At 38.6% G+C, this 25,639-nt stretch overlaps 1 protein-coding gene across 1 annotated transcript; it reads left to right on the top strand.

The window, feature by feature from the left end:
• The first annotated feature begins 13,317 nt into the window (after positions 1-13,317).
• Positions 13,318-17,341, top strand: ptger4a (prostaglandin E receptor 4 (subtype EP4) a). Its single transcript, XM_037779020.1, has 2 exons — positions 13,318-14,400; positions 15,535-17,341. Exons 1-2 carry the CDS (start codon positions 13,618-13,620, stop codon positions 16,093-16,095), a joined length of 1,344 nt encoding a protein of 447 aa, XP_037634948.1. The 5' UTR covers positions 13,318-13,617; the 3' UTR covers positions 16,096-17,341.
• The last annotated feature ends 8,298 nt before the right edge of the window (positions 17,342-25,639 follow it).

Here is a 25,639-nt window from a genome sequence, read left to right as displayed (position 1 = left end):
TTGTGTCCCACATTTATTGTTTTTCTGGGATGAAATCATTATTGGACACATGAATTGTTCAGCCTGATGGTCGAGTGACCTCATGTAAGCAAAAAGAAGGGAAAGCTGGGGAGAGATCGTACCATCACATCCTCCCACTCCTTTTCCTCTCTGTGTGTGTGCGTTTGGCGTGCATCAAAAGCATATTTTGTAAGTTTTCCCACAGAGGATTGAAAGGGGTATTCCACAGAATAATTCACTGATAGTCAATCTACAGAAAACTAAATTCTTTGCATGGAAAGGAATGCGTTTATGGCCAGAAACATTTTTGTTCACCAAGTAAAACCTAAATCCAGCATAGATCCTGATAACTGTAAGAATAGACACAAAGTGCACATCTGTGTTTGTTAAAAGTGGAACTATCAACATGAGAGTGCAGCATCAGCTAATGCATGGAAAACAGCACGTAAACTGGCAAATAGAGAAAAGCCCGAGTTGTTTAGACTCCGCAGAAAGATAAGATAATAGATCTTTGGAGAAGAAAATGCTGTTGTGGTTGTGCACATAATACGTGCATTCCACATTATGTTGCAGCTATTCAGTATTCAGAACAGGATCTTGGGAAACAGCCTGGTATGCAGTCCAGGATGAATGAGCGACACAAATTGCTGAAACAAGAAGGCTCCTTACTGAGTGAGCAGCTATTCACTCGTCAATGTTTCCTTATATAGGAGCACAAGAAGTGTAATTTAGCTGTTAGAAAATATTATTACTACACTGCTATTATATTTTGTCCCCTTTTGAATATGAAATTGAGATTTTTTGACTTGACCTTGGAAACAGCAGTTGATAAAACAATCTTAACTCAGGGTCCACATAGTTTACTTGTTTAGAGTCGGTTATCTGTACTTTTAAAAACGCTTTATTTATTGACTCAATAGAACCATATATGTACTTTGTTCTCCACAATACAAAATAATTTCTTCATACCATATCAATGAATACGACAAAGAACATGCCATAACATAATCATAAATCCAAAAGCAATATTTTTATGTGAGGGGAAAGTAAAAAAGAAAGAAAAGCAAAAATAAATAAATAAAATTAAATAAAAACAAGGAGAAACAGCCAATTATTGTTTTATTATTGTTATTATATTATTATTTTTATTATTATTGTTATTATTATTATAATAATGATAATAATGGTAAATGAAAGGAAAATCAATTGAAAATTCTTAAAATAGTAATCATGATCATAAAGAAAGGAAATGCATAGTATTGTAGTGAAATAAGTGCTAACATATGAATAGGTAGATAAAAGCTGATTGCGAGTCAGTAATAGAAGGAGGGGCTGTAGAGTATGTCATCATAATAGTTCCCCTTATTTCACTTAATAATAAAAACATACTTCTCTACAGGCCAAATAAGAGAGAAGAGGGAGAGATTGTCTGTAGATTTAGCTAGTAAGTGTTTATTAAGTGGAGATTTACACATCACTAGATTAAAACATATTACAGACCTTAATTGAAGGGCAAAAGAGGTAATATGGAATATAGTCCACACATCTGACTTGACACTGGAATAAAATGCTGTTAAATAACAATGTAAACTGGTAAACTTGCTTTTCAATACATCACTAGATTACAATACATTAACAAATGGCTAAATGGCCAGATTACATCAGAATAGTGTAACATTTGTAACGCTCTGAAACATATTTCTTGTTGCATGTAAAGTCATTACTACATTCACAGCAACGGTTAAGTTAAATATATTGTTTGGCCTCCTAACACTACAATTTGGACCTTGTGTTACAGCTTGTGATGCTACAGTGACTTCCTGTTTACCTTGTTTACTGCTTTTGATTGAAGGGGCTATAGATGTTTCCTTTTGTTTGTGATCTATTTATTTGATTTTTTTCTTATACACAACATAACATTGGGCGATGACATATGATACAATACCAATACATATTAATTCTCCCAAAATATAGCAAGTCATCGCAGAGTCATGAAGCCCGAAGACAAAAATGAAAAAAAAAAGAATTAAAAAGAGGAACTACTTACAAATGCCAAAAGAAAATTAAGAAAACAATAATATAAATAAATAAATAAAGAGAGGGAAACAACAAAAAAAGAACAAGAATTTAGGGAGGACTTTACACACAAATTTAGTAATCCATTTATGAATGGTGGCTGCAACCTAAAGTGTAATTATCACAAATAAAAATATCTTCTCAGTCTTTCATCTTATACCAGCTCCACTCCACAGGCCATTTTTGTGTGATGCTTATCTCCCACTGATAAAGCTTTGCATGTGTAAAATCTGTAGACAATGAATTAGCTTTAATCTGCAGTAAAAATGGGTCATCCATCATTCTTTGTCGGCTGCTCGTCCTCAAACTCAACTTAAAATCACTGGTTTAAAAGTAACACAAGTGTTTACATTTCCCGCTTGAAGGGTTTTTTGTCCGTCATTGCGGGTGTTTGTCAGACAGATGTGCCAACACGGCTGACGAAGTCAGTCAGGTTGAGATGCGATGAGATGACGGGAAAAAAAGTCAGGAAGTTTGACATCCACATCACTGGTTATCTGTTGCCCAGAGCCTGTTAAGTGTTTTAAAAGACCTGTGTGTGTTTTCTTGGAGGGGGAGGCAAGGTTTGTAAGGGATATGTTTCATGGTTTATTTGACAAATGTAAACATTACAGAGTCTAGAAGAGACAAGGAGATGCATTAGACATTATCAGTGTTGAGCCTGGATACAGAACACCCGCTACTGTAAAAACAACACTTATCTCTAGCAGGAAACTGTATTTGTAGAATAAAGGCACTTGAGCTGGTAAGAGAATTTATAATAACGCCAGCACATCCTCATCTAATCTTTTACGTTTAGTACATATTATCCACTCTGAACATTACGTCCTACTAAATGCCTTTTTTTTTTAACTTCAGTCAACAGGATTCGGTTCTTATTTTTGATTTGTAAGTGTGATTTATATCTGAGACCGCTGTGTCCGTCTGTTAAAGCAGATTACAGGATAAGATGCTGCTGCTTGTGTGGCTCTTGGCTCCAGAAACGTGTTTATTAATCTTTCATTATTCATCAAGGTCAGCTGCTTCATATTTCACATTCTAAGGAGATAAGTGAAAACAAATAATGTTTCATTTGTCTGTCTGTTTGTTTTGAGGGTATGCGTGGCTTTTATGTGTCCTGACATTGGCGTATTGCTCACATATTAAACAGTAATAAATCAGACAAACTTCCAATGGTTAATTACAAATTGGATTTATTTGCTGTCTGATTCATTTGCCTGTTATGTTGTCATCATCAGTTGATATGCATAACCTTTCCAAGCTATTAAAATGTCTGCAGAAACATAGTGAGAATTGAAAACATTTGCTACAAATACCAACTTATAAAACTTAAACTTTAAACAGTTTTGTGCACCTTATTTATCGTAGAGATTTAGGCATTCTGTAACTTCGTTTTTCTGTGTTTAATATATGGTATATACACTGATCAGCCATAACATTATAACCACTGACAGGTGAAGTGAATAATATCTCCTTACAATGCTGAGCGACTTTGACAAGGGCCAGATTGTGATGGCTAGACGACTGGGTCAGAGCATCTCCAAAACTGAAGCTCTTGTGGGATGTTCCCGGTCTGCAGTCGTCAGGACCTACCAAAAGTGGTCCAAGGAAGGAAAACCGGTGAACCGGCGACAGGGTCATGGGCGGCCAAGACTCATCGATGCACGTGGGGAGCAAAGGCTGTCCGTGTTGTCCGATCCAATAGAAGAGCTACTGTAGCTCAAATTGCTGAAAAAGTTAATGCTTGTTCCGATAGAAAGGTGTCAGAACACACAGTGCATCTCAGTTTTTTTGCGTATGGGGCTACGTAGCCGCAGACCAGTCAGGGTGCCCATGCTGACCCGTGTCCACCGCCAAAAGCACCTACAATGGGCACGTGAGCATCAGAACTGGACCACGGAGCGATGGAAGAAGGTGGCCTGGTCTGATGAATCACATTTTCTTTGACATCATGTGGATGGCAACGAGTTGGAGGTGTTGACTCGGCCTCCAAATTCTCCAGATCTCAATCCAATCGAGCATCTGTGGGATGTGCTGGACAAACAAGTCCGATCCACGGAGGTCCCACTTCGCAACTTACAGAACCTAAAGGATCTGCTACTGACGGAATGGTGCCAGATACCACAGCAGACCTTCAGAGGTCTAGTGGAGTCCATGCCTTGACAGGTCAGGGCTGTTTTGGCTGTAAAAAAGGGGGACCTACTCAATATTAGGCAGGGGGTCATAATGTTATGGCTGATCGGTGTATATTAACAGCACTTTGGGAGCCATGTTGTATAATTGGTCGTGTTTACTACAACAAATACTCACAGTATAGCCTCTTTGTGCCTCGTTGAGTAGCCTGCAAAACTCACGCTGATACATACTACCAATTATCAATAAAAATGTACTTGTTTGTTTCTCATGTGTAGCTGCCTTTGCATTTGTGATTTATAGTATCTGCTGCAAGAATTGCTGGTGCATCAGTTTGCAAATAGTCACTAAGTATGTGATATTGTATGGCATGGCCAAATAAGCCAAAGCTGTTAGTATGCTCTAAATGAACTACTTCGTTCAACATGTCAATGTTAAAAGTTTTTACAGCTGTTCCTAATGGCCTCACTTAAAGGTGGGGTGAAAAGCTTGCCGTCATAGAGGAGAGCAAGACGTAATGACGTGATGTTGCACTCGGGTACATGAAAGGTGACAGAAGTAATTGTGTGAACCTTTTCAAAATAGAGCTTGAGAGGGAAGTTCAATAACCTCCACACACCTGGCTAATTGTTTCAAGAAGTGGGCCTGAAAGTCAGATTGTTTCTTTCAGAAAGTTACAGAAATTGTTGGATGCTGCTGTCATTTGTGTGAAAAGTATAGAGGGGGTTTCAGACGAAGCATACTGATCCCTTTAGTAACGATGAACAATGGTCTCAAGATGACCATTACAAATGCAGAGTGAAAAACATGTGCAGCAATGGGATATTTGACCCCTTAAACATTACTATAAGATGAACTGCAGTTACTGTATTGTATGTCATTTGTGATTCTCCACCATCTGCACCTAGCAGTTGCTGTCAATGTAAGATTTGCAGTAAGGCTGCTCCCTCTTATTCCATTAGTCGACTAGTCAGCCGTTTTCATCTTAGTCTGCTAATGACTTATTTCAAAGAAACTATTTATGAGCACATCTTCGGTAAATACAAGATTTAATGTGGCGCTTCTGTGTGATTCTTTGTGGAGAATCACTGGGAGTTTCACTGTCGATTAAATCAACTAATTAGTTGTAAAAATCGTACAAATGTTATCAGTCGACTGAGAATTTCTTTGGTTGAGGACAGCCCTAATTTGCAGCTGAGTCTGTAACTGTAACTAGTTGTTTTTCCATTACAAATACACTTTTTGCAAAGAAAACATTTTTTCTCTCAAACATTTGAAGGCCTCCCTGCCTGAAGAATGGTCTGATATCAAACTACCACATTGCAGTACTGTATAGCAGTTATAGCGACTCTTGTACAAACATGACTCGTATTTATTGGGATATTTATACATTATACTGAAAGACATTTCAGTATCTCTCACAACCTTTGACCACTCTGTGTCACAACATCTCAACATTTTATCTACAAAGCTTTGTGAAAGAGTATTGATGTGGCTAAAACACATGTCTGTGTGTTTAGGGATGACGTAACTGTCAGGCAAGACGTATCACAGCTGTTCCACTGGAAGCAGCACTGTAGCTCCACTCATGACACTGACACTATCACGATCAAAAAATGTTTTCATAAAAATTAATCCTGTAAGAAAATACACCCACCCAAAACATCTGGTCCTCATCTCTCCTCACATTGGGGAGCTGATGAGTAATTGCCAGCAGCAGTTTCATTGATAAAAGCCGGAACAACCAGTTAAAAGATAAGACCAGACTGACTGCATCAAGAGAAAAATGTATCATGTGATTGTTTAGATATGTCCTCACAGAGTAATTACCTTGTAAAATATTAGCTGCATAATTTGCAGTTAAGCAGCCAACAAGATTTATAATGAAGCAATTTAATCGGTTCTGCACATTGTCTTCTCCTTTGATCGTCACATGAATCCTGCTCCAAGAACATGTTTACCAGGTTGTTGTAGTTAATGTTTAGACAAAAGGACTTGATGTTAACAAATTGTTCTTTAAAGGGATTTTAAAACATTTTAATTAGGGGCTTTACATACGTAAATTGAATGTAACATTTCAAGACTATACAAATGGTAAAAAATATAGAAGTAAAATCAGGAACATACAAAAATGTAGATAATACAATACTATTAAAAGAGATCAAATTTAATTAAATAGAATATTAGGAGTGAACAAATACAAATTAGAATAAATTTAAATACATGTTTTAAAAAATATATTATATTTAAAAAATATGTTTCCTCGTGTTCTCACTATGCGTGTAGATAAGCTTTAAAAATGCTTGTAGAGGGATTTTGTTACCTTCGGACGGAGACAGATCTAGCCGTTGACCCGTAACCCGTTATCAGTCCTTATCTAACTGTCAGCAAGAAAGTGGATAACTATTCCTTTAAGACCTCATAAGATAAGATAAGATAAGATAAGATAAGATAAGATAAGATAAGATAAGATAAGATAGATTTAATTGTCCCGAAGGAAAATTGGACTTGGACACATACAGTACAGTAGCCATATCTGCTACAAAATAACATACAGTATACACAGACTGTCTCCAGTCCACATGCACACAGAAGTATAGCCTAACACAGTAATTAATCTAGTAAACATAATCCACAAGTGTTAAAAGACTAAAGTAAAAATAGTAAAATGCATAACAGTCAACAGTAAATTAACAGTTAGCTACTTGTTATGCAGAAAAAAAACTAAATCAACAAGTCAACAATCACAATTAACAGCTTTAACAAACATGCATATAGATACATGGAGGGTATTTGGGCCGTAGATGAAAGGTGTCTGTTAATATTTGCTATAGCAACAGAATGTTCACCTGAAACCAACTGCTGGTCATGAAATTAAAAATAAAACCCTTCTTACTGGCGTTATACGTCAGTAATCTGAATGAAACATGTTCTCTTGCATTTCAATGAGCTGGCACAGCAGCCGTTCACAACCAGCGTACAGTGTGTCCAAAACTAATTCACAAACTCAGTAGTTGGAATATAAATGAGCTGATTAAATGAGATGCAGTGCCGGCGGGGTTTTGCTCATGTGTTCTGGTTTGGCCCTTTGACAGTAGGTTTGTACCATTTTCCTTAATTTATGCATCATCAGCAATATAACATCCTGTGTGCTGTTTTCCATCGTGCTCTAATGGGCAACTAGGGTCGTCTGGTCATGTAAAGATTAGCAGTAAATGTCCTTAATTTGGCTTTGAGTGTCGGCTCCCTGTTAATGATTGCCACAATAATGTCTACAACCAAATGGTACACTTGTACAGCAGGGATGTAGGGCTCACAGGTTTACCGAGGAATCTGAACAGTTTGGATGGATTAACACGTTTAAAGTAACTTCCCATTATGTTGCTGTTTGATATGAGTCATATACCCTCTTTAGGGATAAACCGTCCTGCTGGAAGATCAGGAAAATGATTGTGTAAAGTTTAATGTTAAATGTAAAGTGCATTATATTGTTTTTTCTTCTCTTTCTCCTCCCTATTTATGATGTGTAATTTCCTTGTTTTTCCACCAATAGGCTTGCTCATTGATGGAGAACCACCCGACCACTCTACTGATTAGTATAACACAATATAGGTGTGCAAGCTACTGCTGAATGCTCACAGTGACCCTGATGAAGACCTATGTTGGTCGCAACGCGTTGGTCATTTTAAACAATTATTGCCATGTAAAATAAAGGCATTTTAATTTTGTTCAAACACTACAGTGTGCCTTGGATTTTTTTTTGAGGGAGACTTGCATTTTGTACTTTTTTCCACCCATGCAATGAGCCCTTCACAAGACTGAATGTGCATTATATTGTTCTTTGTCATTTTGACTTGAATGAGCTTGAGTCTGATTTTGTATTGTTTTGCAGTCCTACAGCCTCAAGAGTAAACTGTCCTCTATGGGTTGGATGAAATAACAGTATGAACAGAGATGTTTTATGCTCAGGTCATTCAAGGTCATATTGAAAGTGGCTGTATACAGTGAATCCATATCTTCAAGGAGTTATAGAGTAGATATGATTACATTTGATGACTTAGATTCAACAGCCCAAACAAATCAATGACAGTTTAATCAGATGCCTGTTGTAAATAATCTCAAAAAGCAGACAAAGTATTTCTGTTTTCATGTTGGCATCACATGTCAAACTCTGTGCCAGTTCAAACAGTTTACATCTGATTCTCTTTGTTATGCTGAGTGAGATCGCATACGGATGTTTTTACTACAAATCTACCAGACCCCAGAATAAACACATCCAAACTCTCTCTAAACTTTACATTTAAAAACAGGCCTCAGGCAGAGTGTCAAGGACAACAACCCGGCCACCTGGGTTTATGCTCAAAGATGTTGGGAATCCAAGACTAAAGTCGAGAGGGGTGACTTCACCGATGATTAGTCTGATATGGAATAACTGTAAACTGCTCTATTGGAAAACACCAGTTTAATGCTTAAAATAGCAATGTAGACAAAAATGTTATCTGGATTGAGGACTGCTACAAGAATTGCTGGTGCATCAGTTGCAAATAGTCACTAAGAATGTGATGTGGTATGGCATGGCCACATAAGCCAAAGCTGTTAGTATACTCTTTAAATGAACTACTTCGTTCAACATGTCAATGGTAAAAGTTTTTACAGCTGTTCCTAATGGCCTCACTTAAAGGTGGGGTGAAAAGCTTGCCGTCATAGAGGAGAGCAAGACGTAATGACGTGATGTTGCACTCGGGTACATGAAAGGTGAAAGAAATAATTGTGTGAACCTTTTCAAAATAAAGCTTGAGAGAGAAGTTCAATAACCTCCACACACCTGGCTAATTGTTGCAAGAAGTGGGCCTGAATGTCAGATTGTTTTTTTCAGAAAGTTACAGAAATTGTTGGATGCTGCTGTCATTTGTGTGAAAAGTATAGAGGGGGTTTCAGACGAAGCATACTGATCCCTTTAGTAACGATGAACAATGGTCTCAAGATGACCATTACAAATGCAGAGTGAAAAACATGTGCAGCAATGGGATATTTGACCCCTTAAACATTACTATAAGATGAACTGCAGTTACTGTATTGTATGTCATTTGTGTTTCTCCACCATCTGCACCTAGCAGTTGCTGTCAATGTAAGATTTGCAGTAAGGCTGCTCCCTCTTATTCCATTAGTCGACTAGTCAGCCGTTTTCATCTTAGTCTGCTAATGACTTATTTCAAAGAAACTATTTATGAGCACATCTTCGGTAAATACAAGATTTAATGTGGCGCTTCTGTGTGATTCTTTGTGGAGAATCACTGGGAGTTTCACTGTCGATTAAATCAACTAATTAGTTGTAAAAATCTTGCAAGACTTGCATTTTGTACTTTTTTCCACCCATGCAATGAGCCCTTCACAAGACTGAATGTGCATTATATTGTTCTTTGTCATTTTGACTTGAATGAGCTTGAGTCTGATTTTGTATTGTTTTGCAGTCCTACAGCCTCAAGAGTAAACTGTCTTCTAGGGTTGGATGAAATAACAGTATGAACAGAGATGTTTTATGCTCAGGTCATTCAAGGTCATATTGAAAGTGGCTGTATACAGTGAATCCATATCTTCAAGGAGTTATAGAGTAGATATAATTACATTTGATGACTTAGACTCAACAGCCCAAACAAATTCATGACAGTTTAATCAGATGCCTGTTGTAAATAATCTCAAAAAGCAGACAAAGTATTTCTGTTTTCATGTTGGCATCACATGTCAAACTCTGTGCCAGTTCAAACAGTTTACATCTGATTCTCTTTGTTATGCTGAGTGAGATCGCATACGGATGTTTTTACTACAAATCTACCAGACCCCAGAATAAACACGTCCAGACTCTCTCTAAACTTTACATTTAAAAACAGGTCGCAGGCAGAGTGTCAAGGACAACAACCCGGCCACCTGGGTTTATGCTCAAAGATGTTGGGAATCCAAGACTAAAGTCGAGAGGGGTGACTTTTCATTTATTTCACAACATTAAGCACGTGTTTTTATTTAATTCACAACATTAAGCACGTGTTTAGTGCAACCGAGATGTGACGCCGTGGGGTCTGACAAGGCGTCAGTATGTGACGAGTTGGAATGGGAACGTGTTGACCAGTCCTTTAAGCCAATATGTTTGAGAAAGAGCTCTGATAAATGTGGATTTTAAAACATTATGGTGACCTTAGTGGTGGGACTGTTTTGTCAACTATAGCTTGAAGCTAGTGAATATCATGTCTGCCTTTATTATTGGGGAAGTTTAAATCATCAGCAGTATATATACAAGTCAGTTCATTGACAAAAATGTAAATTGTGCAGACAGAGTCAGTTTTGTCAGTTATTAAATGTGTGGGTGTGTAGACAGTAGATGTGGAATGAAGACAGTTTTCTTTGACCCATCCCACAAGCTACCAGATGTGTCTGTACATGTCCACAGAGATCCTGTTTTACTCTACAGGTGGCTGTTGTTTTTTCTAAACAAAAAGGTCTTTGGCAAACCGTAATCTCAGACGGTAAATCATAGATCAACCCAAGCGTTAAACTAAAGCACGGGTGCATTGTTGCAAGCAAATCATGCAAAACTACACCTAAATTCAGTACTGAATACCTGTAATAGCTCCCTTGGTGTAATTGTCCCTCTCGTTGTAAGAAACAAAGTCAAATCCCTAACAGCTATCAAAAGAGAAAGAAATGTTTTCCACCAACTGGCACTACTTTGAGGATATAAGAGTCTATAGAGCCAACAAAACCTTTCCAAGACACAATGTAGTAATTGTTTGGCACAGAAATTAAAGCCCTGGAAGAAATACTGTGTTTTGGAAGTTGTTTCTTCTTTGCTTTCTTTAAACCACAAAGTCTACCAGAAAAACAAATGCCTGAACAGAAAGCCCCACTCAGCTGTGTGATTGTCTTTCAACAGTTGTATTTACAGGAAAATGTAGTCTTTCAGCAGTGCGTCTGCAGTGCGACCACGCTGCAGGTTATCTGACTTCAACAAACAAATCCAGGAAAAGCACATTCATGAGGAGCCTAATCTTTCAAATCTACTTACAGAACATTCTGTGAGGATTGAAACCCGACATGCACGTATACAGAAAAACACAACAGGACGCTGAAATCATATTTTATACGTACTGTATGTGCAGGGTGGCAAACAAATTACATAACAGCTGTTTTTCAAAAGGTAGACATGTTGAGGCCAATTATGTTATATACAGCCTGAATGGGTATGCCTAAGAAAATATTATTTTTTCAAGGCTATATTGCGCCCCTAATCAGAGCATGTTTCCTCCGTTTCTATGTTAAAATAAATGGCAGAAAGTGGCAACAAAGAAAAAACAAGTGTGTTTTCCAAGAGCACAGGGTCAGTCTGGTGGGATGACGTCAGGCAGCAGGGCTCAGGGTCTCGGTTCCTCAGAGTTCAACATGTTGTGCGAAAGCAGTCACAGTCTAGCTACGTGGAGGAAACAGCTTCAAGTGGTGTGGGTGCTTTTTCACAAGTGATGCCACTGACAATTAGCTCAGGGTTAATTGCATCACACACAGACAACAGACAAGCTGCAGCCACAAGTCTGACATCATCAGCGCAGCTAAACAAACCCCACCCACCTGAGCGTGGTGATGTTGCTGGTTTGTTTGTCAAAACAAGTCCTGATCGAGAACCGTCATACTACATATAACAGTCATGGAAATCGTGAGGATGGCCGGTGTGCACGGAAAGCAGAGGATGTTTTGAAGCAGGTCAGGCAGGTCGATGTGTGTTGCCCTCATATGGTTGCCCTTTAATCCAACTGAGCAGGGGCAGCCCATTCTCATTCCCAGAGGGTAAATTACAGACACTTTGTCACGCCCATCAGCGCGTGATACTAACGCACAGAGCACCCTTTAGTCCCTGATATATATACAGTATATATACAGATATAGATATAGATATAGATATATATGGACATTCACCTATATAATATAATTACGGAGCAAAGAAAGATTCTTGATCCCAAATCAATCCTATTATGAGATGATTGTCAGGAAATTATTTTAGAATAACTGAATTACTATAACAAATAATAAATGATACCTAATAAAATAATAATAAATAATTACCTTCACATTGCTATATTCTAAGTTTTATTCTACCTTTTTGTGGCACTTTTAAGCTTACAGGAATATTTGGTTCTTACAAGGAACAAATTTTTTTGGGCTGGGAAAATATAAATATGACCATTTTGATCTACAAGCCTCAACTAATTGCCTAAAATATAGCCTAATTCAAACACAATATGAATTTGGTCTTATGGTAACTTTAAAAGAACACATTTACATTTGTAAGAGTTTTAAGATTCTCATTTTTGTAACTTTTTTTAATGTTAAACCGTGTCATACAAGATTTGTTGTACCCCCATTTCTGCCCACCCACACACACATACACGCCACGCACACACACATACACAGTTATAATTATATATGACCTTCGAATTAACTTAAAACATTTATTTTCTTTATTATTGTTATTATTTACTTATTTATTTATTTATACTGTATTATATATATATTTCATTCATTTATTTTCTTTTTGTTTTGTTTTTGTTCCCCCTATGCTATAAAAGGAAGGATATCTGTATGTGTGTGTGTAGATATGTGTGCATGTGTACAGTATATGTGTTTAAGAGTAGGTATATGTCATATATGACCATTTCGCCTCATTCAATGCCAAACACACACCCATTATCCACATCACACGCACACACACACAAACACACACACATTCTTCAACCTGCTTTTATCCCCTTGTGTTGTTTTTGTTTTGTTTTGTTTGTTTTTGTACTTTATTATTTGTCTTTCTCTGTATAATATATATTTGGTCTTTTTTATATAGAGTATGTCCCTGCACGTCTTCACTTGTTTTGTAATCACTTTATAACACAATAAAAAATTAAAAAATAAAAATAAAAAGATTTGTTGTTTAGGTTGAACCTCTGTGTGATGGTGTTAAAACAAAATATGTCCAAGGCCTTTGCTGCACCAGACTGAACAGCTGATGAAGCTGTGAGGTGAAATGAAGGGGAGGGACTGAACCCTGCAGGAAGCTTGAAGGCAGAGCCTTATTTCAATGAAGTCACTGGTGTCTGTTGGCTGCCTTCATCTCTCTCTCCTGGTGAGTGAAATGTGCGTCTGTCTCCCAAAGCTATAGCTGAGGATCTCTCAGCCACATGATGATGCTCAGCAGGAGGAAGAACTAAGACAAGGTGCAAACTATTTTTGTTTTTTTTCAACTTTTTTGTTTTTTTTCAACTGTTTTGTTTTGGTTCTGATTTTGATGATGTTGGTTTTCTTTCAAGTGCAAATAAGTTTCCTGCTCTGGACTGGGAACGCTCGTTTCACTCGTCTTGAACTGCGTTTTAAAAGATGAATAACCAAACGATGACAACAAGGGGCTTTGTCCCAACCATCCCGTCTATTATGTTCATCTTCGGGATGGTTGGGAACTTCATCGCCATCGTGGTGCTTTGTAAGTCTCGCAAAGAACAGAAAGAAACCACGTTTTACACGCTGGTGTGTGGCCTGGCGGTCACGGACCTGCTGGGCACCCTGCTGGCCAGTCCGGTCACCATCGCCACCTACGTGAAGGGCTCGTGGCCAGGCGACAACGCGCTGTGCCAGTACTTTGGCTTCATCTTGCTCTTCTTCTCTCTGGCCGGGCTCAGCATCATCTGTGCCATGTCGGTGGAGAGATACATCGCCATCAACCATCCCTACTTCTACAACGACTTTGTGGACCAGAAACTGGCCGGTTTGACTCTCCTGGGCATCTACATCTCCAACGCGCTCTTCTGCGCTCTGCCTATCGTCGGCTTCGGACATGTGAAGAAACAATACCCGGACACTTGGTGCTTCTTAGAGTGGAGGAGCAACAAGACCAGCGATGCCGCCTACTCCTTCATATACGCCGGCTACAGCACTCTTCTGATCCTCACCACTGTTGTCTTTAATGTGCTGGTGTGCGTGGCTTTGATCCGGATGCACCAACACTTCATGCGCAAGATGTCGCTGGGTGCCGACCTGGGACGCACCGGGAAGCCGCCGAGGAGAGGAAGCAGCTTCAGTCGTCTGGCCGGTGCAGAGATCCAGATGGTCATTCTGCTCACAGGCACTTCGGCAGTGATGCTTATCTGCGCCATACCACTTGTTGTAAGTTCCTAAGTATCCTTTACGCACTGATCTTTTGCGCACAAATGTTCCTTTTTTCCTTTTTAACACAGTTTGGTCATACATTTTTATCCAAAACCCAGGTGGATGATTAGAAAGCAAAGTTAAATCATATTAATATTTGTACTTAATAACTTTTTCCTTGCCATTTTTAAGCCACTACTCTTTGTTCATTCTATCCATTATGCACGTTTTACGCATAAATATGCACTGTTAAGAATTTCCCAGTAAAATAACGATAAAGAGCTGGCAGCAGGGTTGCCTTTATGTTACTGTAAAATTAACATCATTATACTGTCGTTGAAATTTACAGCTTTGTACTGTTATTGAAAAATACAGTTTGAATTGGGTTTTTTTATTATTAATTTCACAGTATTTTACAGTTAATTTACTGTTTAAAGATACATTATATAGCTGTTTTTCACCTTCCTTTTACATTATCTTACTGATTTGTTTTAATGCACTATTTATTTTTTACATACATTTTAATAAACATAATTTTTTTGCCTAGATGAATAGACTTAGCAGGTTACAGACATAGGAATAGTCACACTAAATACAATTAAAGGCACTTGTTAGGAAAAAGGCTATAATAGACTTGTTGACACATTTCCCAAAATGTGTCTATAGCTGGCTACAAGCACAGAATGCAAACTATAACAACATGTGAGTGAAGAACAATAAAGCTAATTAACTGATTTTACAATCATGTACAATGTACAAGCCTCACATGAGCAGATCAGGTCCCAGAATTAAAAAAAATACTGCATAAAACTGTTACTGATGATACTTTAGACAGTTGATCAGGAGTAAAGTGCTGTTTTTTAAGAATGCATTATAGTTCAGTTAAAAAACAGCCTATGAGCGTAATTTAACAGGTTTTCTTTTGTATTAACAGTAAAGCACTGTTTTTAGCAATAACAGGTTAATACTGTTGAAATCCTGTTTACAGTGTACTTATTTTTGTACATGGATGATGAGATGCTCTCTCTCTTTTCCTGCTCTGGTGCTCCATGTTGTTATTAATGTGCTTTTCACACACCCACAGCTGCACACTCACACATAGTGTAAAACATGTATCCATCTACTCATCCTGTATTCTCTCTTCCCCTGCAGGCTCAGGTGTTTTTAAACCAGCTGTATAAGACTCCAGTGGAGCCGAGGTTGGACAAAAACCCTGATCTACGTGCCATACGCTTTGCCTCCTTCAACCCCATTCTCGACCCCTGGATCTACATCCTGCTCCGCAAGGCTGTTCTCCTCAAGCTCATTGAGAAAATCAAGTGGTTATTTTGCAAGATGGGAGCACAGAGGCAACAGAGACAGGATAACCGCCCCTCTGTAGACACTCTTCAACGTCCCTTGACCACCAATAACCGGGACTCAACCGTCCTGGTCTGCCACGATGTGCGAGACTACACCAAAAACTCCCAGATCTTCCACTACCTGCCAGAGGGAAGTGAGGTGTACAAAGGAACCTGCCACAAAGCAGACAAACTCTCTGGTACACAACCTTCATCAGTCAGAGACTCACAGGCTTATTATTCCTCCGAGCAGGGAAGCGATGAGGCTCAGAGTAGAGAAGTAATCAGGGACCTTTCAGCTCTGCCATGCCCAAAAGACCCGGCACTTCAGGTGTCATTGACCACTGAGACAGAGGAGGAGAAATCCATCTGACTTAACTCTGAATAAGGAGAAAGTTCTCAGTTCGCTCTGAAGCAGATTGTCTACCGAATGACTTCTCTAAAAGTGAACTTCTAAACCTCTGAAAAATGGGGGGAAGGCAAATAAAAACAATAAATGACTCTTCTTGTGAAGTCGGGCACATAAAGAAGCGAGAAAGAAAGAGAAACTTGAAGTTCTGTGAGCTTCCTGTTGTTCTCTGTTTCAGCGCACACCTACCTCTAGTTATGACTATCTCTGACTGTGTGAGCAGATTTTGTCATTTTGCCTAAAACAGATATTCTAACAAAGATGATGACCCACTTCTTCATGACTCAAGTGTCAGTGATGGAAAAGCTATCCTTCCTCATTTCAGCTACTTTGTTCGATCATTGTGGAAACCTTTACTGTAAAGTAGATGGGGCCAGAAATTTAGAATAATTGAGTCACACGCTTGTGGTCAATAAATGAAAACAGTATTGAATGTGATCCTTACTGTATGAGTAACCACTGGCATGTATGCTGCCATTGTAAGGAGTGATTTCTTTAACAAACTCTATTGTGCAGTGCTTTTTGAAGGACATGTGTGACTAAGTACAGTGCAGTATTATCATGTGGTGGACACCAACATTTTTGCGGGAATACACACACACACACACACGTCATCTCAAATTATAAAAAACTTTATTTCCGTAGTTATTAACGCTAAACATTTTGTTCCTCAGCTACAGAAAAATGTGGTGTAAATCAGTGGACAGATGTTGCTTGATGTGGAGTACTAAGATGAAGATATTTCAACACACGTGTCAATGTTGTGTAAAATATTGTTCGTAATAAAGTTATTCTTCTCTACGAGAAGGTTTAGTTGATAAATCACAACTCTCAAGGGATTCTCCACACTAAAGAAGTATTTCTTTGATCAGAATCACTATTTTGCAGCGCTAACATCCAGAAAATCAGGACTTTACAAAATGTTTTGCATCAGTTGGGACGGTTATTTTCATGAGCAGTTATTCTGCTGATTATTCAGTTAATTATTTAGTCAAAATGTCCAAAAAAATTGATCGTTTTTTCCATGCCTTATAATGTTTGTCAGTTGACACCTTCAGCTGCTGTCTCACCACTATATACAATAGACTGAACTTTTGAACCCGTTTGTTTGAGCTTTTCCACTCAAATGAGCTTTATGTCTTAGTTTCAGCAGCTTTGTAGCACACAGTCTGCCTCCTTTTCCCTGTTATTAAATCGGCTCCAGATTGTTGCTTCATGTCACGGATCACATTCTTGCCTTTCTAGTTTCTCTTGCTGTTAATTTTAGACAAGCTTCTTCGTGTGGATAAATGCTTGGAATCACGCCCCTCGAGATTGTACATTACAATGGTATTTGGTTAAAGGTCGAGTTTGACATACAACAAGGTCTTTTAATTTATTTTTTCATCCGGTCTTTAAGTTATGCACTTTATTTTGTATTCTGAATTAAATATGTGGACATATAGTTGCGGTTGTATCACTTTTCATATCTGTAAACGTGTGTGTGTGTGTGTGTGTGTGTGTGTGTGCATGCGTGCGTGCGTGTGTGTGTGTTAAAATTGAGCGGTAGGTCATAACTGAGAACTTCGGTAAAACATTTTATAATGCAGCTGTAAATTAACACCCACGCTGTCGTTTCACAGTGAACATGACCTTTGACATGTCGTCATATGTTGTCAACATTAAGCGGAAGTTCATTTTGTGAGCACCAAGTTTCTCACACTCTTTTTTCCTGCTAAAGGTTTGGAGAGATCATCTCATGACCCCCATTAGCACAGACAAATGGCCCTGAGAAGAACAAACTTCTTCCAAAGTTTACAGACGAATAAACGAAAGTTTAACACTGGGTTAAGGTTACGTCAAATTATTATTTTTCTAAGTGTACAAAAAAGCCTGTGGATCTTGTTAATGTGCAAAATAGCAAATGCCTGACACACACACAGAAACAGAAAGTCTTAAGGAAATAAATCTGGGTATCAGGAAGTAGACCTGGCCGAGAGCGTTTCTCTCCTGAAACAATAAACACAATCTAAGCTCCAATTCATTGCAATTAAGCTTAAACAAGCAATGCAGTGGCTTAGGCAAACACGTAGCAGAGACGCCTAAAAGAGTAGTGTCAGCGTATCCCCCAAGCTCTGGGAACAACTCATTGAGTTAAACTGGGATTGTACAGTAGCGGAACACTGTGATGTGTGGAACAAGCCCTCCATTTGAGCCTCTTTGCTCTCACCAGAGTCAGTCCTACCTAATTAAATGTATAAATGGACAACCAATGAGGCTGATATTTACCGTCTGTGTGAACAGGTGTACATTCACATGCTGTACAAATGAGAATAGCCTCACTGACCTCAGATCTATAGAAACAAGTCTAACACAAGTCGTTTCTAACAATCAGCAATAAATGTGGACTGTTTTGTTCGAGATGTTGAGATTACAGACGGTGATGCATATACAAGTTGACATGAACGGTATGGAGGAAACCTGTGAAGCTGCTTTACATCAACAGGGTCCTTCAGTGACGCCCTGTCCCCTCATGTGCTCATTGATAAACAGCAGAAAACACCTGCTGCTGCTCCTCCACGTCTGCTGTCACCCTCAGTTGAAAAGAACACTAAACAATCCTGGTCTGGAAATACGCCAGATCCAAAGCAGAACTGATGCATGTGCTGATAAATGGTATAAAGAGCCATGTGCTTCTTCCCTGAAGTGATGGAGAAAATAGGAAATGTGAGTCTACAGTGTGTTTCTCTCACATTAGTGCCAAGATCATCCTTTGTCCATGGGACGCCCATGAAGCAATATGATCTTAGTGCTACAATCAGAACAACGAGGCCTTGTTTGGTGATAGATTTGAAAGCTTAAATGGTCAGTTCAGCCTCACACACCGAGCATACCGAGCTGATAGTTCTGTTTTTTATTTTCTCAGGATCTGATATTTCTGCTGACAGATTTAATTGGGACTATTTTTCCTGGAAAAAGTAGTACCAAAGAAAATGTTCACACTCAGCAACAGGGACACTGTTTCTGTAAAATACTGCTGAATTTTTTTAAAGTATTTCATAATGCTGTGAACACCACAAACAAAATTCCATTCACCTTGTATTAAAGTGACACTCCACCAATTTTACAAATGAATATCAGTTTACGCGTGGTGAGGAGTGCTACTCAGTCTGTGAAAACAGTTTATTTCTTTGAAGTCTGACAAAATATCACCTATCAGTTTTGAGAGTTTGGGCTATTTTGCTTCCATAACATGTCTTCTTTCAGACTAGTGGAACGAAAACATCACATTTAGGTGTTTATTTTACTACTTTGTCTATTTGCATCCGTAGATTTCTCCTAAATTCACCAAAAGTTAGCATTAGATAATGTCTCATTTACATATATAAACATAACATTTCAGAAAACTTGTAATACAAAAAATAATTGTCTTAATGTCAGCAATCAACTGGGGAAGTTTCATGGTGATATAAGATGAAATGTTTACCCTATTCACCTGTAGTGTCTCTCCATACAGTAAATGTTTTACATAAAGCCTGTGTTACAAACTGGAGGTGTGAGACATTCAGTAGGTGTTTACCAGGCGGAAGTCTGACGAAAAATGCTACTGAGTTGCATTATGGAAATGGTAAAGAATCAGGATATCTTGGTCTTGGCTGCACAGATTTTGACCATTGTCTACTTCAAGCTACCAACTTAATGGAAATACAACACCTGGCAGCAACAACAACCTGGCATAGATACCACTCAAGGTAAATGACAAATATGTTTTTTGTAATTTGGGTGAACTAACTCTTTAACTCCAACTTTCCTGTCTTCCCTATTTGTATAAGAGGAAAATACTCACCGCTGTGTCTTGGTTTTTGGTTCCTTTTCCTTGTTTTTACAGCAAAACACTCATGCAGCACATTTTCACACATCAACTCTCTACACTACTGACTCTATATATTCATTCCATACATTTTTTTGACTTATTTGACATACTTTTGGTTAATAAATCACTTTATTTTGTTAAGTGTACCCGTGTGTCTCCCATTTTTGTCACAGTTCTAGAGATGGGCTGTGACAAGTCCAATTGTAAACCTGTTCTGCAAGGGAGGCCTCCAGCAACAAAATAGTAAATCAGTGGAACAGATAAAACAACACAACACTTTTTTGTGGGGTGAAATCTTGGCTTAATTATCACATCTATGTCATTATCTGATTTGTCTAACTCGTGTTGCAGCCTGGCCATGTGTTCAGTCTGGTATAGGGGACGGCGATGCGAACAGCTCCAGGCCAGGAATTAGTCACCCTGCTGACTCTGTTAAATCCCACACAAATATACAGCATGGAGAGCGACTTATTTCAAAGCTTTTAAAGCTGAATTATGGACACCAGCAAGTTCCCATGAAATCAGGAGTGGTAACTTTGATCTCTGCTGTTATATAACACCCAAGCAACTACAGTAGGAAAAACTTCACCACATGAGATGACCTGTCAGACAACAGGCCAATCAGACACAGACATATGGATTATTAAATAAACTTATTGTATATGTTTAAACCTAATGTGTTTTATGTGTTTAGAAATAGTTGTAGTAGATAAGAGAGTATCTGATTTAAAAGCTTTTGGCCTGTGTTTCCAGGAGAGAGTGTCCAAATTCAATGAAAGCATTGTAGCATCTGGTGATGGTGCTGATATGTGTGTGTCTGTGTGTGTGTGTGTGTGTGTGTGTGTGTGTGTGCGTGTGTGCGTGTGTGTGTGTGTGTGTGTGTGTGTGTGTGTGTGTGTGTGTGTGTGTGTGTGCGTGTGCGTGCGTGTGTGTGTGTATGTGTGTGCGTGCGTGCGTGCGTGCGTGCGTGTATTCACGAGGGTCAGATCTATTGACGTGTAGAGTCCACATTAGGTCAAATAAGTTCAGTAAATCAGTAAATTCCCATCAGTCACGTCACTGTCTCTGTTTTATGGTGTGTACAACTACATACTACTGAGGAAATAGGCCGTAAGGGGTCCAAATCAAACATTAACCATTGAAATCAATGAGTCGGTTGGCACCTCCCACACTCTGGGTTCAAATCTAACCAGTGATCTCAGTTGTATTAAATGCCCTTATATTTAAAAAGGTGACAAAAAGCAACAAGAAATCTTAACTCATGTTTTTCATATGTGACAAAATCCACCTACCAGCACATCTGAAGCTCATTTATGAACACATTATATCTTGTTTTGTTCAAAAAAGTGTAAAAACTTCATGCTGCGGTGTTACAAACAATTATGTGCCAGACTGTTTTTTTGCCAGGTGCAGTAATTCCTGGAAGTTTCAGGAAACTGCAACTTGTTATTTTTAGATTTTGATTTAAAACAAGATATAATGTGTTGATTAGTGAGCTTTAGAGGTGCTGGTAGGTATTGTTCCCTGAGGACAGAGCCAGGCTAACTGTTTCCAGAATTGATGCTATGATAACTAGCTGCTGGCCCTATAGCTTCAGACATAAGAATGGTATTATCTTCTCATCTAACTCACTGCAGGGGTGGAGCCAGACGTTGTAATCTTTCAGGGCTTAGGCCAAACCTACCGGGGGGGGCATCCTCCATCGGGGAGATTTTTTTCCCACTTACAGCAGCTATATGCATTATTTTCCATTTGATCAAAGAAAGCCTAAAAATCTGAACATCATTTGGGAAAAACATGACTGTTGCCAAGGAAAAAACAATCATCCTGTAAAGCCTAAATACAATTTTGTATCTATTGTTCTCCAACTGTCTTCATCACTCTGAAACCATAACACAACAACTAATGAGTATGATTAGTTTTCACTCCTGACACCTAAAAAGAGGCAAAAATTGTCTGTTGTTACTATTTTTAAGTTACAAAACATACATAGGTAGGATAGGAATTTGGATAACAGCTTTACTATTCTTGAAACCTATTTTTGTTATGCTGGAGTACACAGAATGAATGTTTAGCTGACCAGTCAGAGAGACCAGCCCGTTTTCATTCCCAAGGCTTCAAATACCAATGTTTTGTCACGGTGTTAGACACCGCCGCACAAGGCACCCTTTAGGTTGGTATGAGATGCACTGGGCTTTCCATTAATTACAATGTAAACCCATCCACATTAATAAACCCTCAGGGAAAGTGCCGTGGTGACATAGTTTGAGGAGCGAAAGAGACACACCGGGCGGGTGGGTGGGAGCGGAAGGGAGGTGGATGAGTCCAACAAACACGAGGCTTTCATCCAGGAAACCGCAGTTCGTGTCCCATGAGTCAAGTTTCACTTTCACGTTAAAATCAGCTGTGCGTTCATGTCCCGTGTTCACAATGTCACATTTTCACTTTACAAATGTAGTGATTTTAAACACAACCATGTTGTTTTTTCCTAAACCTAACTAAGTGCTATTATTGCCTGAATCTAAGTAAGTGTTTTTATTTAATTCAAACGTTAAGCACGTGTTTACTGCGACCTAAAAGTGAAGCTGAGGGGTCTGACAAAGCGTCAGTATATGACGAGTTGGGATGAGAACGTGTCGGAGAGACCGAGGGGAAATGACACAAAGTTGAAGGTATTTTAAAAACCTAAAAGATTCGGGGCTGACTCATGACAAGAAAGTGAATACGTGCATCTTCCCAAAATGTCAATCTATTCCTTTAACATGACTTTAATGATGATGCAGCACAAATAGGTGAAAAAACAAATACAGTCACTTCAGTAATCATTTAATGAAATCATATCAGCCACCATATCAGAAGGGGTAGAGCGGTTCAAAAGTTGTTGGTGTCAGATTTGAGCACCAAATGTGACGGTAAACAGATTAACCACACACAGTTTCAGGTCCACAGAGAGATGTTCAACAGAAAGTCACGTGCTCTCACATACTGGAAGCCAGCAGCGCTTCCCAGCTCGCACCGCTGTCCCTGCCAACTCAGTGATTCTTGGAGAACTCAGCATTTTTACAGCTGCCCACAGCTGTTTCTCATCCATTTCTCAAATAATAATTATCCCCTGCGATCACCTATTACATGCTGAATAGAATTCCCCCCATCATTTCTCCGTCGTTTGAAAACAGGTTAATTTGACCACAGAGCTTCTCCAGATCCAGTAGTTTGTGTTGCTGCTCTGCCGGGAATCAGATTACTGCACCTCACTCTGAGGCTTTCTAACAAATGGGGCTCTGGAACAATGTTGATGGCGTTAATGTTGCTTATATCCTGATTTGTTTTCAGATTTCAGCACCTCATAACTCAAACCCAGTTGGTCTGTGTGCCAGCGTTAGTAGTGACTAATGTATGAGACCAATTCATTAATCACATGATGTATGAGCAGGAAAGCAAATATGGTTATATGAATCATAGGATCTTTAAAAGCACATGTTGCATTAAAAATATAACAAATCACTGGGTAAAAAAAACAGAAATGATGATTCGATTACTTTACCCATTACTAATCAGTTGTTTTTATATAACTGTTGGGGTGTTTAACCAAAAATATGTTGTTTTTTTTTACCCAACAAGCTCCAGTATGACCTGAAAATCTGTCACAAATGTATTGTAAGCTGTGCAAAACAATGTGCATATGACATTAAAAACTGTCAGTAATCAGTAAATGGTGACATATACATTAAAAAAGAAAGTGTAAAAAGCCCAACAGTAATACAAAAAACAAACACTAGGTCAAAAAAATCATTGGTACCTGATGTTACTGGGTAGTTATTGCTTGGCTTTGGTGCTACATTGACTCAGATTGGGTCAATTTTGTCTTTCAGTGTGTATGTTTTTCAGAATACTGTGATCAGCTAATTAATGTCAACCTGAAATGTTTTATGATGTCACTGACTTCAAAAGGGCAAGAAATAGTGGGAACAATGTGTTTGTAAGTGTTTAATGAGGAGATTATTATGAATATTCATCATAATCATAACAAATGTGTATTGCATGTGTGTTTTCGCATGTTTCCATTGCCTGCACAACTCGGGTTTCTTCCTCTTGTGATTCTTGAGTTAAGGCAATGAGATGCAGTCCTCATTTCCACTACCAGGACCAGGGCCTTTAATTGACGGTGGCGTGGATCAACATGAATATAAGTGCTTTACCAGTGCTTTACTGGGAACAGAGAACAAGTGCACTTACTTGCACACACTACAGTATATCAGATGTCGCCTCTGAGTGCACTTTCAGCAGGCAAAAAAGTACCAAAGACGTCACAACGTGAAGGAGTGCAGATGTGGAGTGAGGGCATATTTTGGATCTGTTTCTGTTGTGCTCGTTCTCTTTTGATCCCACCGCCCCGACACTATTTGTGTCCAAAATAGACTGTGCCCTTTTTTTGTCACCTGTCCAATTTATCACCCTTTATCTTATGCTGGCACCAGCTCCGTATAATGTTCTTACACAAGCTGAAACAGGCTTTGCAAGCTAAGCAGACTGACTCACATGCCCCCGGGCTTTGTCGGCTGTGTCATCTGAAAAGGTATTAATTATCTCCCAGTTTTGAAATGACACCAAACAAGTCCACAAATAAATCATCCTGATTGTGTTCCGTCACATCAAAGTGCCTTTTTCTGAACTGTTTATGTTTTGTTCAATGAAGAACAGGAGTGTTGTGGAAAGAACATTTACCAACTTAGATGCTGGCCAATGACGGATATCTGAAGCAGCACAAGTGTCAAATTCAGTAATAGTGACATTTAAGTATGCTATTGCTCTAGCAGCTTATTTTTTATTAAGTTACTTCAGCATCACTTCTGGGAAATAATGATCTGTTTATTTCACCTGCTTTATATCCTAAATTGTCCTTTCCAACAATTTAAGGGTGTGCACTGAGGTGTTTTAGTAGCTAATGTGGTTGAGATATGCTATGTTATTTGAGTTTACTTATGGAAAAATGTGCAATACACGACAATATACGGAATGACCTGCCTGAGGAAATCAGGTCAGCTGAGTCAGTAAACTCCTTTAAATCCCTTCTTAAAACATACTTTCATCGGAGAGCCTTCCCTGATTTTATCAGTTTTAATTTCCTTGAACTGTCTATTATTTATTCTCTTCTATTCTATTTCTTGTTTTATGACATGTCTGTTTTATTTTGCTGCCCTTATGAAGCACTTTGTAACATGGGTTTTGAAAATGCTCTATAAATAAAGATTATTATTTTATATTCTTTGATTCAAAAGACAAAATCTGTCGTCTGGTTCATAAATAAAAACAAAATAATCAGACAGAGTGAAAGGAAAAGTTGGGGTCATATCGCCGATCTGTTCTGACGCTAGTTGGATTACACTGGGACTGCAGGCATCTTGCTTTGAGAACGTTATCCCCTTGAAGTGCCCGTATCTTTCTCAGTTGAATTAGAAACTAAAATAATAACAGGAAGTTCACACTGAAGGTTGAAAGATGGCGATGAGATAGCAGTTTGAAATAGATACCGAAGTTTATATAACTCTGCTTCAAAGGCCATAACATCATCATTTTAACTGGGATTGAGCATTGATGCTGTGTTTTTATTTTTGCTGGTCAAACCATTAACTTTGCATCACAGCCTATATGCTC

This window comes from Sebastes umbrosus, chromosome 8 (genome assembly GCF_015220745.1).
Source record: "Sebastes umbrosus isolate fSebUmb1 chromosome 8, fSebUmb1.pri, whole genome shotgun sequence".
NCBI lineage: Eukaryota > Metazoa > Chordata > Actinopteri > Perciformes > Sebastidae > Sebastes > Sebastes umbrosus.
This window is presented reverse-complemented; position numbering and strand designations above follow the sequence as displayed.